Genomic DNA, 14,382 nt, shown 5'->3' on the forward strand with positions numbered 1-14,382 from the left:
CTCAGCGTGCAGACTGAATATGTATACTTCTTAGACATCTAAAGGTCTCCTGCTCTTACAGAAATCCCAGACACGGCAATTCTTCTGCGACTGAAAACCAAATGACTCTGAGTGGCAGCGACTAGGAGCCCTGTGAAGACGTCCTGCGAGGCTGCAGGTCTGTCAGAACATTCAATTGAGCTCAGACGTGCTAAAATTTCTCCTTTCCCCCCCCAGATCTTCGTCACACCCAGTGGGAGGTCCGCAGGCGGTTTTATGCCTGTTTGGTGATATGAGATGAGAGGAAGGAAGCATACATCCAATAAAGAATAAAGTAAGAGCACTAAGTGGAGAAAAAGGGAAGCGAAAGTGGAGTCGGAGAGTTCACATTAGGGTATGAAGAAGGAGCCAGATGCTGCAGAGGGACTACAGACGGGAGGGCTCATAGCTGAGACACTTCCCCTCTGGAGTGGGACAGTGACGGGTTGTGACAGGCTAGGCTGAGATTCAGAAAGTTCTGTCCCATGTTGTGAGTCCAGGAAGTAAATGCCTCCGAGAGATATGAATTTCTTATCATATATGTGCAGCCCGGGGACTCTTAAACTGTGTGTGACTCCGCCTCCTGCAGACAAATACACAGTGTAAACTGGATAATGCTGCAGGAGAAGGAAGGAGGGAGACCTTCATGTACATGAGCAAACACGTCTTTGATTTTGACCTTTGATATGACCCAGAGGAATGTTTTCTGCATTAGCGTCTTGCGGACACAAGATTAGGACCCGTGATTAGGTCCTTTTAAATCAATCTGTCTCTGGACTGACCGTTAATTTGACATCTTGAAGACTTTTTCCCTTATTAAGATGAGACGAGACACGATATCTCGATGCTGGAAGTCAGTTTGACAAATGAAGGTGCACGTTTTGACTGCACAACTGCACTAAAGGTGCGGATTTATGCTTTAAGGAGACGTGTCAGCTGCTTAAAGGAACAATTCAACTCAAAAATACTTTCACAATCCACATGTTGGTAAGTGACACGAGCCAGATTTAAGACAAATCCTTTATGAAACGTTCGCATATGATCTGTCTGAAGTGGACACACACACACACACACACACACACAGAGGCAGAGAAAGAGACACACACACACACACACACATAGAGGCAGAGAAAGAGACACAGACAGACTAGAGAGCTGCTGATGCTGCACAGCTGTCAGGGTTTCTTCCCGATTCCATGCAAACACAAACGCGGTGCCCAAGAACAAGACAATAATGGAGTTCTTGACTAAAAACATGGAGTAAATGTCAAGTTGAAATGGCAGCTGTGCTCTGGGGAGGCCTGAATAAAAGGAAGACTTGTGTCGTGTTGGCGATGAGGCCATCACAAGCGCTCTAATGAAACCATGTTCATGTTATTCTTTCAAATGCAATCAGGTATTTGATTACGCAACAGTCCAAAGTGTGTGTGTGCGTGTGCATGCGTGTGTACGTGCTCTATGCAGCTCTGATTAAGTTTGGCTTCCCTCTGCTTTTAGGCTGCAGTGATAATGCTCATTAGGAGGGATGGGCTGGGACTTTGGGAGGGATGCTTGCATGTTGCCAAAGTGTAACTATAATGGGGAGTGAGGGGAGGGTAATGCAATTTGGTTGCATTTGGAGGATAATTCTGTGAGGTGTGTGTGTGTGTGTGCGTGCGTGCGTGAGTGCATAATCGGTAAAATGCCACTGTTGCACAAGTAAGCCGCAGCTTATATTTGTAATGTAATTCTGCACATTTAGAAATTCCTCACAGGTCAACTGAAAAGTGAACGCTATCCTGCTCTGAAGTTTTCCCGCTCACGCCCCCCCTGCTGCGCCTCATCGGCGGCGGCTCTTCAGTTCAAATTTTCATCACATCTGCTTCCCGTTCTTCCCTTCCCTGAAATGATTAGACGCAGTCACTTTGCCCTCTCGGCTGCTCGCACCACCTGGGGGACTTTATACCCCAGAAACCTGCAGGTTTGCCACCCTCACAGTCTCCATCAGGACCCGACGAACCGCTGAGGCTGCGGCGCCACACCCGGGGCGGGCAGTAAAAAAGTGTCGCCTGCCTTCTCCGCCTGCAGTCATAAATATTGAAAACATTTTACTGCAATGGATAGGTTTGATTTGGCGGTGTAGCCATGGTTACATATCAGATTATCCTTCAGCTGTCCCCTGCTGTCGATCTCTGGAGATGCTGTTAGAAACAGGTCTGTTGCCTGATGGGGGGGGGGGGGGCAGTTATTTTGGATTTTGGAAGTGCAGTGTGGCAGCAGCACTGGCAGAATTTATTTAAATGTCGTTCTAATAACCTAATTCACTGTTGGTGCCCCTTGAATCACCCCTGCCCTGTACCCAGATTCCACCAGCTGGACGAGACCTGAAGCTTTTCTCAGCACTTTAGTGACACTTACACTGGCATCAATGCTCATAATGCAGATAAAACCTGACTTTCCCTGAAAACAAACGTCACTCGCTGGCATTAATAACTTTGATTTCCTCGTTGGTCAAAGGAAAAACAAACAAATCCCCACACTTGAGCTCTGGCATCAGTGTGCGCTGCCTTCCCTTCTGAGCTTCAGTGGAGCGTGATTTAATTCTCAGCTTAGAGACCCTAAAGCCCAAAGCCCACCTTTCCTGTTTGTTTTCATGCCAAACTGTGTCGAATGAGACGGCAGACGGTGAAAGTGACGCCCGACGCGGGAGCGCACGGCCGGTCAGCGCGCATGTGATGACCGGAGCGTTTAATCTTTTATCCAAAGAATGGCCGCTTCCGCGAAGACAGGAACCCTCGCAGTAGCAGCGCCGTGTTTCCGAGGACACCAGTGAGCCATCGCGCATGAAGATCTGAAGCTTCTCATCTTCTCGTCGGTCTGTTTTCGCTGCGCGCACTCGCAGCTCCAGCAGCTCCGGAGGAGCGTCGGTGCGTTCTGGAGAAAGCGCCGGGCTTCTCCTCCCAGAGCGCAGACGGCGCAGCCCCTCTACACGCCTCCAAGCCTGAGCCGGCGTCTTATCTGCGACATGAAATAACTATAAGCAAGTTAGCTAGCCTTTTATATCATTTCGCCTTCACATCGAGCAAAGGAAGGGAGAAAAGACGCGAGAGAGCTGGAAGTTTTGGATTGTGCGTCGCACTGGAGGGAGGAAGCGATGGCAGTCCCGGTGAAAGCAGCGTTGGCTTTCCTGGTTCTCACCGCGGCAAGTAAGTAAACCTTTAACCCCCCCTCATCCCAAACCAGGACAGGTCGAGGCGACGCGTCGAGTTCCGAGTTTATCCCAAAATATCATTTGGCCTCATTGTGCCAGCGCATGAAAACAGCAGGTGCGGGATAGCCATTTATTCATGTAGAGGTGTCTTTAGGCAATAATGTGTAGTTTTTAGGAGACAGCACGTGATATATGAAAGCAGGCCGGTGGGACAGAGTGGCATTTCCCTGCGTCAGATACTTTAACACGTGATTTTTTCGGGTCCTCTGCGCACAACATGGCCACTGAATCATAAACTCTTCAATCAGGGCTGTAAGAATGATTTTACACGTTTCCCTCATAAGTTCTAGTTTAACCAACAAATCATATTTTGTTGAATCCAACTGTGTGAAGGTCAGAATCAGATTCTGCTGTTCTCTTTTGAAATGAACACTAACAGAATGTGTCATTTGATCAAGTTAAAGACGTTTGGAGGAGCTGTTAAGGGCCCCAGATGTCCAGGAAACGCTCACCAGGAACCCCCTCCCACCCCATTTCTGAGAAATACTTTAACAGAGTCGACCCCCAGGTTCAAAAGAAACGATGTCGTAAATATTCACTGTACCAAATGTTAATCTAGAAGACTGTAGAAGCAGTTGTGGTAATGTGAGTCCAGGCTTCCTGTCTTTTGCTTTCTCCCCTCACCTCAGAATAATCCGAAAAGTTTTTGATTTCAGGGGGCAGAGGAAGGGAAAGAGATCTTTCTTTGTTTTCATTTCAGCCCCATCGAGACCTTGCAGGACTCCTGTATTTACTTCTCCTGCTCTCAAAGTTAGCAAACCTCTTACATTCTCTTTAATTATTTCAAACGCTGCATTCACTCCCCCCCCCCCCCCGCCTGCTGCAGGGAATATAGCAGCTCATTAGGAACTCTTCCAAAATAGAAACGCGGGCTCCTCCGCAGCCTTTGGGAGAGGCTCTGAGTGTGGGCAGAACCTTCAAATGCTCGGCAGCCTTCTCAAGCTTCTGTGGCGTTAAGGGGGGGGAAAGAAAGGTGCTTCGTCACCCCCTGCTGATGCCTGCCCCACAACTGAGTCAACACTTCATAGTAAACAGTTACTCATGATGCTGCTTGTTTGGGTGCAGCTCAGTGAGTGAAGAATGATGGTGGTGGTGGTGGTGGTGGTGGTGGGGGGGGGCAGTGTTGTTGCTGGAGCTGCTGCAAACAGCAACCAGAGGGGTGAGAATGAGGAGACTGCTGCTGCCGTCAGGCCTGAGAGGACGCACGGAACAGGGTAGATAAGCGTGGTGTATCCTCACACATGGCAGGGCTGTGTGTGGAAAGTTTGAGAGGTCCCATGTGGTGCCCCCATCCACACCCACCCACACCCCCCCTGCACACACACACACACACCCCGCACACACACATCACGCTTTGAGGCAGCAGATTCGCTGTGAACGATGTTTATTGTCTCGCTCATCATGTGGCGGCTGTGGATGCACATGGGTGGCACGTGGGCGCCTTTCATGAGCGGAGGGATCTGGGCATGCGGCGTCCTGAGCACAGCGCAGGCAGCTGAATCCTGAAACCTCGGGTCTCGGCGGGCCACCCCAGATGTGTTGAATAATTCACCACGCTCCAAAACAATCTACAGGCTTCAGAGTTCTTTTTTTTTTAAAAAAACCCTCCTCTGCACTGATGACGCACGACGCGCTCCTCGTCTGCATTGTCCCAAACGGTGCGGCATTTCTGGGTGTGACAGTTTGACAGGGTCTGGGCGCCCTGTGATGGAGGCCACGTCAATCTCGAATTGGCCATAAAAGATCTCTGATTGTGGCGGCGGAGTATCCGCTTATGAGATGAAGGTATTTTTATTTTAGCTATGATGAATTATTGAGGTGTAGAGAGTGCAACGAACTAGACAGGAGTGTGTGTGTGTGTGTGTGTGTGTGGAGACCTGCCTCCTAATCCCCATCTTACATCAACCTCACACACATCCTATTTTAACCTCCAGACCTTACACGACTCTACGTCACCTGGTGAAAGTCTCTGTTTTTTCCTCTGTAATTTGAATTCTTGCGTATCTCTTTATGAGTCTTTTTGGTTTAAATCATCTTAATCATCTTTCAGGATTTGGCGTGAAATGACAGGGGGGCAATTCCATGCAAAATAATCAAGTTGTGTGGTGACAGTGATGCAGCAGAGGCCAGTCTGAGGGAACAATATCTTAATTAAAAGGAAGTAAAACATCCACGGTTTTAAATGTAGCAGCTGAACCAGTAAACACTGAAAACACTCTAAACACAAACGTATCGGGAGGCAATTGTGCGATCTCATTGTGTGATGTGTGTTATAATAGCTTTTTGATGCTTTAGCCTCTAATGCCTTAATGCTGTATACCAAAGCACAATAAAGGTAAACAATGAGCTACAGGAACGGAATTCCTTCTAAGTGTGTTTGGAAGCCCGGGGGCGCTAAAACCTCCCGACGGCTCCGCCGTGTCCCTCGTGACTGCATCCAAATGAATTGTCAGCATCTGTGTGCGATTCTATTAATGCGCATCCATGATTCACTGTGATTTCCAGCGAATGGTCGTCATATTACAGCTGCATCCCATTTCTGTTTACCAGAGGATCGACCCAAGCTGGGAATGTTTTCCAGTTCTTTCTGAGTCTGACAGAAAACATTTACCCCCTGAAGGCTTGGTGTCATGTCACAGCGGCACAGTTTGGCAGACGCTGTCCCGTCTACATCCTGCAGGACGTTAATCTAGGCTGACCAAGTGTCCGATGCGTCTCTCCCTGCACCTTTACAGCTCAGTGCCGAACATAAAACATCCCGGTCGGAATATTTTAGTATGTGTTCTGTGTTCTGTGTTTATTGATGTGACAGCTCACAAAGAGAGAGCAACGGAAATGTCAAACAGACAACATTCAACGCTGTCAAAAGCTGCTAACTGCACAGTTTTGAGACGTCTGGGCACAAATTTATTGCTGAGGTCAGTCTGGATGTTTTCTGACCCTTTTGGTTTTCCGCACGTCGTCATGTTGAAAAAAACCCGACGACCCAACAAAAAATAGATATTCTCTGATTATTCCCCACCCGCGTTTGAATTAAATTAATTAAGAAAGAAACTTACATTTCAGTTTTTATTGCACAAAATGAAAAATGAACTCCCTCTGACCTTATCCTCAGCTGCAAAAGCTCATTCTTCACTTGTATGTGTTATTTAATAAGAATGACACAAAGCTTAACATTTTTTTTGTAACATTTACCTCTTGTTCATACACGTTTAAAAATTACAGAGCTTGCAAAAGAGAAATACTCTTTATCTTCTCCTCGCACACACACACACAACACACACACCACACACACACACACACACACACACACACACACACACACACACACCACACACACACACACACACACACACACACACATGGGTCCTGAGGGGAACAGCAGGTTTAGCTCTGAGGTGCTGAGATTCACTTTCTGTCGTAAGTTTGACTCTAATCGTCCACCAGCAGAGACACGAACCACTTCACACTGACTAGAGGTACAAGAGATCACAGTTCTTACAAGGACCCCCGTTAAATCTGCCTCCATCATATGCTGCAAGGCCTCATATTTGGGGCTTTTCTAAAGCTCCATTTACACATGCAGCCTGACCCAATTATGCTCCAGCATTTTGCCTGCGAGGCATCATGTGGGAAAGAGAGAGATGCATTTTCAAGGAAATCTGAAGTAGTTTTCAACCCCAAGACCTAATCCCATTCCTGGGAAGGCTGTGTTGTGATTGGAACCTGGAATAAGCTTATGATTCTTTTGTCAAGCTCCTTGAAGGGCCTTTAAATGGTTGGAATTTATCTTGATAATAGTGAGGGGGACTCTTGTTTGAGATGAATGTTGAACGCATTGAAATCATAGAAAACATTTACCCGCAACATTCATTCCATTAAAACTTACATTTGTGCCCCAGACAGCAGTGAAATTCCAATAAAAACAGACTGAAACGAACCAAACCAACTGGAATATCTTGAACTGGAGAAAGTCTGAAGGCAACTTTCTGTTGTTGAACGTTCATTTGAGTTTCAGCGGGTTTGAAAGTTTGGCAGCGTCCGTATTGCAGCAACCAACATCGCTGAAGCTCTGTGACCCCGTCAGGGGGTGAAATCAACCATGTGTGTGTGTGTCTGAATGTGACTCATCATTATCACTTGGACTGAAAGCAGATTGTGTGCACTGCTAGCCTCATTACGTGCCCATCACATCCGCAAACAGGCAGCGCGCTACAGCGCCGCCGCCGCTAATCTGTAGCGTGAGGCTTTAAGGACGACTGCAGTGGATGTGCGTGCGAGTGTTTGTTGTAGGTTCTGTCATCACCACATGGGTGCAAGAGGCATAAAATGTTTGCATACATGACATCTTTAATGGGGCCTTTACTGGACTACGCTGTCAGACAGCAGACGGGTGAGAGCAGCGTCTGTCAGCTTCGCTTCATCTGTTCAGTCGGCCGCTGAGCGCATGCAGAACACGCAGGAAGCCTGCTGGACGCAGGGGTGAGACATGGTTCTGACAACAGGAGCTGCACTTAAATAAATGACGTCTCATGTGAGCGTGTGATGTGAAACACGTGAACTTGAAGAGTGAACATCACAGTGGCCATGTTCTGGTGAACCGGCGGAGCCTGTTTCCTAACCTCGTCATTTTCTCTGTGCACGCGTGTGTGTGTGTGTGCGCGTGTGCAGCTGCCTCATGTGCGGAGGTGGAGGAGCGGCTGGTGAGTCACCTGTTGGCTCCAGATCGCTACAACAAGCTGATCAGACCAGCCGTCAACAACAGCCAGCAGGTCACCATTTACATCCAGGTCTCTCTGGCCCAGCTAATCAATGTGGTGAGGACACACACACACACACACACACAACAACACACACACACACACACACACACACCACACACACACACACACACACACAGATTCTGCTTAATCACCGCAGTCAAATCATCAGTCATCCACTAACTGTCTGATTGTCTCTTTCAGAATGAGAGGGACCAGATTATGACCACCAATTGTTGGCTCAGTCAGGTTTGTTTTCCTCTTTTTGTGCATGTGTGTGTGTGAATGTGTGATCGTCACATGTCCTTTAAACGTGTCTGAGCCACTGTTAACGGGGGAGATGTGCTTTGATCAGGTGTGGCACGACTACAGATTGATGTGGAACCCCGAAGAGTACGAAGGAATCAAGAAGATCCGGCTGCCGACGCAGCACATCTGGCTGCCAGACATCGTCCTCTACAACAAGTACGTTGCTTTATGCAGACAATGGAAGGTTTTTGGCCCATTATGCTCGTCGGTCAGTGAACCAGTATCAGAACGCCAGTTTGGGTTTTCCATCACGATCATCAGAAGAGTCCCGATATGCACTAAACATCCAGGAACATCTAGCGAGGCAGAGTGGCAGAACATCGGCAGGTCTCCAAAGCAGGCGGAGCCGCTGCGTTTTTAGCTGGTCTTCACGTTCGCAGCAAAACTGAAGCATTCGGGACGCCGACCTGCTTCATAATTGATAGGACACCAATGTATAATGCATCCACTGCAGGCCGCAGTTGGACAAAGCAAAAAAAAAGGGTCTCAGCAGATTGCAGGTGGTGGTTGGGGGGGGGGGGGGGTAGTGTTACCGGCATTGATCCACTGGAGCAACGCTGATCATGCAGATATTGCACCACGTGTGCTCTCTGGATGAGTTCCAGGAGATGTTCTATAGATGATGGTCTCATAACGGTTCTCACCAAGTCCTTCCTGCCTCCTCTCCTTCTCAGCGCGGACGGGACCTACGAAGTCTCCTACTATTCCAACGCTGTCATCTCCAACAACGGCGAGGTCAACTGGCTCCCGCCGGCCATCTACAAGTCGGCGTGCAAGATCGAAGTCCGCGACTTCCCATTTGACCAGCAGAACTGCACGCTCCAGTTTCGCTCCTGGACGTACGACCACACGGAGATAGATCTCATCCTGGTCAGCGACTACGCTTCCCGCGACGACTTCAAACCCAGCGGGGAGTGGGACATCGTGTCCCTGCCTGGCCGTAAGAATGAAGACCCCAATGACATTAGGTACCTAGATATCACCTATGACTTTATTATCAAAAGAAAACCTCTGTTTTACACCATCAACCTGATCATTCCCTGCATCCTGATCACCTCCCTGGCCATTCTGGTCTTCTACCTCCCGTCGGACTGCGGCGAGAAGATGACTCTCTGTATATCCGTCCTCTTGGCCCTGACTGTGTTTTTACTCCTGATCTCAAAGATTGTGCCGCCCACATCTTTAGCCGTGCCTCTGATTGGGAAGTATCTGATGTTTACAATGGTGCTAGTCACATTCTCCATCGTCACCAGCGTCTGCGTGCTCAATGTTCACCATCGATCCCCCAGCACACACACCATGCCCCCTTGGGTCAAGCGTGTCTTCCTGCACCGGCTTCCCTCTTTCCTCTTCATGCGGAGACCCAGAAGCTCAAACATCCGCGAGAGGTTCAGGAAGAAACACCAGCAGAGATCGCTTTCTGACTGCAAGCTGCGTGGGGTGGATGGAGGAGGCCCTCTGGGAGTGGCGGACTCCTCCTCGTCCTTCTTCGTGAACGAGGAGTCGGCCAAACGCTACGGCTGGAAGATCAGAGACTTGTCAGAGAACACCGAGTTCAGGAAGAGGATGACGTTGAAGTACAACATTGACGTGGAGGACGCCGTGGACGGCGTTCGGTACATTGCTGAGAAGATGAAGAGCGAGGATGATGATGAAGGGGTAAGCATATCCACATATGCTCTTACAGTTAGCATTTACAAGCTACCTCGTCTATTAGCTTGAAGCGGAGGAAAGGCAGCCATGCTGCTTTAGAATATACCAAAAGCTGTCTGTGTGCCAAACATTTCTAGCTAGCATGTCTTTAATTAGCCGCTAGTAGCATTAGCCCTGGCTGCAAGACTCATAATCGTCCTGTGAGATGAAACAATGCTCTGTACCAGCAGGGGGCAGCACTCCAGAGACAAAAAAAAATCCTCCCGGGGGCGTTCGTTGGACCAAAACACAGCAGAGATTAGAATAGGCGGCCTTCCTTACTTGATGTTCTTTGTTCTATTTTTAGTTAATTATTACACACTCCCCCACTATTATCTGATATCTCCCAACAGATCATTGAAGACTGGAAGTATGTGGCCATGGTGATCGACCGTCTCTTCCTGTGGATCTTTGTGTTTGTGTGTGTGGTCGGGACGGTGGGCCTCTTCATACAGCCCCTCTTCCAGAGCTTCAACACCCCCATTGTTGAAGAAGTGGACCATAACTAAATTTACATCGCCGAACGTTGACCTCAACGTGACCCCGAGATGAACCGTCAGCCCCCCCCCCAGAAAGAGCGCTCTGAAAACGCTTTAACGCAGCGAATCACACCTCAGCCTCGCACCACACACTCACAGGGAATTGAAAACTATGCACTTTAGCCCACATTCCTGCTTCTATACATCCACTCCCTCTTCGTCCCCCGTGTTTACAGCCACGGTCTTCTTCACTCGTCTGGCAAAGGAATTGAGATTTCCTTTAAATATGGAGGATTCTGGTTTTTAACAACTTGACCCATGCATTAGGGCACTTTTACACACGTGACAATGTTCTCAGTTCCAACTCATCCATGCTTGATGGAGAATTTGCTGCTCATACCTATATATACTGTATATTTTTTTGATGTCCTAACAAGAGCCATAAAAAGCTAAATATGCGTAAATTACTGGCAAGTTGCAAATGACCTTGATAGCACCTTGGAAAGGGACGCTAACAGGTCCCTACCTCATCACTAAAACTCAAGGCTTCGTCTGACCTTTATCGTTTCACGTCCAGTCACTCACACACTCACATCTACACTCATCAGTCAAACTCACTTGTTATAATGACCAGAATTATCTTTCATTTCAAAGTAAACCACCTCTCCGTCACTCACCTCCCTCTCGACAATCACTCCGTGGTTGACGGTCAGCTATAAAAATGTAACCTCCTTAAGAAGATTTTATCTCTGACCCTTGTCGGTGTTTATGAGGGTAATTTAGGCGGCCAAAACCTTTTCAGGACCTTGTTTGACGGCCTTCGTTTTTAACCTGTTAGTTTAAATGCAAGAGTGGTTTGAGGAGCGAACGATTTCCGCCGTGTAGATACGAAGAACCTCACCTTCCCCCGCGCCATTTAGTCATTGCACGTTTATGGATCTCTCATATTTGCCTTGAAAAAATAAGAAACAGAAAGCCTTTGGCCCGGTAAGATGCTAACAGCCTGTGGGTGTGTGTATGAGCCCCCTTTTTAAACCTCATACACGAACACGCTCCTCTGCGTGCACCTAAAATAAAACAAAGTTGTGAAGTTCCGACTGAGAGTCAGTACACAATAAAACATAAGGCCGATGTATCATTTTTAAGCGAAATTACAAACTCATCAGCAGCCATCAACAAGGAAACCAGCAGCAATGTGATACAATATTTTATACACACAGTCATGGGGGCTTGTTAGCACTGACTTTAGCCCTCCATCATATCAAAACCTGATTAGCACCGTCTGCTCTGCGAGATCTTACTTGAATCGATATTTGCCACCGGTAACACACTCAAATGTCACTGCTCAAGTCCTGGAAGAAGGATCTGTGGCTGTATTCTCAAGGATGGAAACATGTTTTTATTAATCTTTGTGAAACCGGTTGATTTATGTCCATATGATAAATGCAAACGGACAAGAGCCGTTGTCTCGCTGAGTGGGTCAGCAAATAAAGGGAAATAAAAGCAACAAAAAGGCCTCGATCAATCACACGGACTTTAACCAGATTATGAACACTTTCATCCAGTATTTGGCTCCTTTTTTGATGTGTCCTCACTTTGTTACTGAGGTGAAAGGGGAAAAAAAATCCCCTCAGCTTTTGCTGCCGCTAACACGTTTTCAGCCAGGTCGAGGTGATTCAAAGCTAAAGCCGCGGCTCAGCTCTGGATTTACGCACACATTTTAAGTGCACGTGTACGTGCTGTGTGTGAGCAGAGCTAAATGTGAAGGCTTCATTAGACACTCCTCTCTCCTCGGGCTTCAGAACTACTCCTTCTGTTAGCTTAAAAACAGGCAGCAGGCCCGCTAAGGGGGAACAGCATGCTAATGAGTACACGCGTGTGCGCGGCCAGAAATCTGGAAACTCGTACGTGTTAAAAGGCACTCAAGTCTTTTTTCAATTGTGTCTTGATTGTGGCAAAGTAAAAAAAAGTCCCTGGTGTCAGTAGGATTAAGTAAATACAACAATAAAACTCCGATTTCACATATTTTAACTGTAATTGGAAATATATAAAAAAAACTAACCATGCAGAAATTAATGTTTTGTAACAGTGCGGACCCAGCTGTGACATTACTGCAACAGTTTTATCTCCTGAGTCACACACACACACACACACACACACACACACACACACACACACAACACACACACACACACACACACACACACACACACACCGTGACCTTAATCCCACAGTGACAACCATTGATTGGGAGTTAATTGGAGCAATTACAGCCGGTGCTTTTACACACATTCTGCCCTCATATGAGCCATTAATCAGATATTTGACATTAGCATCAATTTCCAAGGAAGCTGAATGAGGGTCACGAGGCCCGCTGGAGGAACTGGGTGGAGCTGCTGGTGTCGTGGAGGTCAGGTTTCTTTCTGTCTGAACTGTGACTGTGAAGAACTACCCCGTCGATCACAGAAGATTTACCGGCTGCTGTTGGGGATTAAAATGGTTACAGTCAGCACAGGAAGTCTTTAAACTCTTGCACATAAATGCATTCAGAGACAGAGGAACATGCCAGAGAGGTTAATGTTTATTTACATGCGTGTTATTGAGACATTCTTGTTTTTAATTAGGTTGTAAATGACCTGAATCTCACAGTGCGACACGCCCTCCATCTGTAATCTGACGCCGCAGCAGCGTGGAGGTCGTCAGGGGTTGGATGCGTTTCCTGCCCCCCTCCACGGTCCTGCCTCTCCTCCATTATCCCCCACAGGATTTATACCTGTCGTTTCAGCTCCCTGGTCAATATTTATGTATATTTATTGAATGTGAAGCTGCTGCGGTGCGGTTGGGGCGGAGGGGCATCAATCCTCCGCTCTGATCTGCTGAAGTCCTCATCTTTGGGGACAAGTGCCGAGCTTTGTTCTAGACACTTTATAAACGGGGGGGGGGGGGAATCTACTGCCGCCAAACCAATTAGGGTGCCCGATGCTCCCAACTAGTGGCTGAAGCCGGAACTGCATCACGCTGTGAGAACGTCTTCAGTTTAAAATGAAAGAAAACGTAGTTAAAAAAATTAGAATTTAGAGAAAATGAATCCTATGTTTATCTGCTTGTCACAAATTGAGAATATTGCTCAGTAAGACTTTATTTTAAATAAGGGCTTCAAAGCGACTGATCAAGTTTGACAGCTGCTGTATTTAATTTTATAAACTCCAATGCAACCTAATCCCATTTTTGTCACCAGTTCCTCTTAGTTGTTCACCACTTTACGCATAAATCTGCCTCTTGTCTGACAGGATTTACATCATCACGGGTGCATGACCACAGCATCTTCTATCCCAGCGTGCCCTCTGATCAGTGGGGTTATTAATGAAACATTCCAAACAAATTTGCAGCAGATTAAAAGTTCCCACCGTGACGAGCAGATCTGTGACAGGAAGGAAAGATGGCTCCAGTGAGCCGACTTAGCTTCAATAACACCCCCCCCCCCCCCCCAGGCTGCAGCTATTTAATGAAAATGACACTGCTGGTCAGTCAAAGAGCAAGATGGATGTGGGGGATACACCCATGGAGCAGAACAACCGCGTAAGCGCCCCCAGGAGGAGAAACTGTCACGAGGAATCGTCCACAAGTTGCTGCTCTTCACTTGTGGACTTGTTCGGAGAGGGTGTGAAACTGGTTCAGAGGGAAAAAATGTTTCATTATCAGTAATCAGATAAGTGTAATTCAGACTGTGGAGGGATTTTAATTAGCTGCCGGCGGCTACAAACAAGACAAGATGGCCGACAATGGACATGAAGACACAGGAGGAGGAGGAGGAGGATGGATGGAGGGAGGGTCTAAAGCAGAGAGCAGCCTGACTGGTCACGCGGGAGAAGAG

General features: G+C 47.5%; 1 protein-coding gene across 2 annotated transcripts; it reads left to right on the forward strand.

Annotated features, from left to right (window-relative positions):
• Positions 1–2,564: 2,564 nt before the first annotated feature.
• LOC130531604 (neuronal acetylcholine receptor subunit beta-2-like) lies at positions 2,565–12,021 on the forward strand. Of its 2 annotated transcripts, XM_057043681.1 has the most exons (7): positions 2,565–3,203; positions 7,940–8,085; positions 8,233–8,277; positions 8,384–8,493; positions 9,012–9,305; positions 9,591–9,996; positions 10,383–12,021. In XM_057043681.1, the coding sequence occupies exons 1-7, from the start codon at positions 3,152–3,154 to the stop codon at positions 10,536–10,538; spliced, it is 1,209 nt and encodes a 402-aa protein (XP_056899661.1). In that variant the 5' UTR covers positions 2,565–3,151; the 3' UTR covers positions 10,539–12,021. The 2 variants fall into 2 exon arrangements, with proteins under 2 accessions (XP_056899661.1, XP_056899660.1); XM_057043680.1 differs by having other exon boundaries at positions 2,567–3,203; positions 9,012–9,996.
• Positions 12,022–14,382: the final 2,361 nt, after the last annotated feature.

The sequence above is a fragment of the Takifugu flavidus genome, chromosome 9, assembly GCF_003711565.1.
Source record: "Takifugu flavidus isolate HTHZ2018 chromosome 9, ASM371156v2, whole genome shotgun sequence".
In the NCBI taxonomy this organism is placed as follows: domain Eukaryota; kingdom Metazoa; phylum Chordata; class Actinopteri; order Tetraodontiformes; family Tetraodontidae; genus Takifugu; species Takifugu flavidus.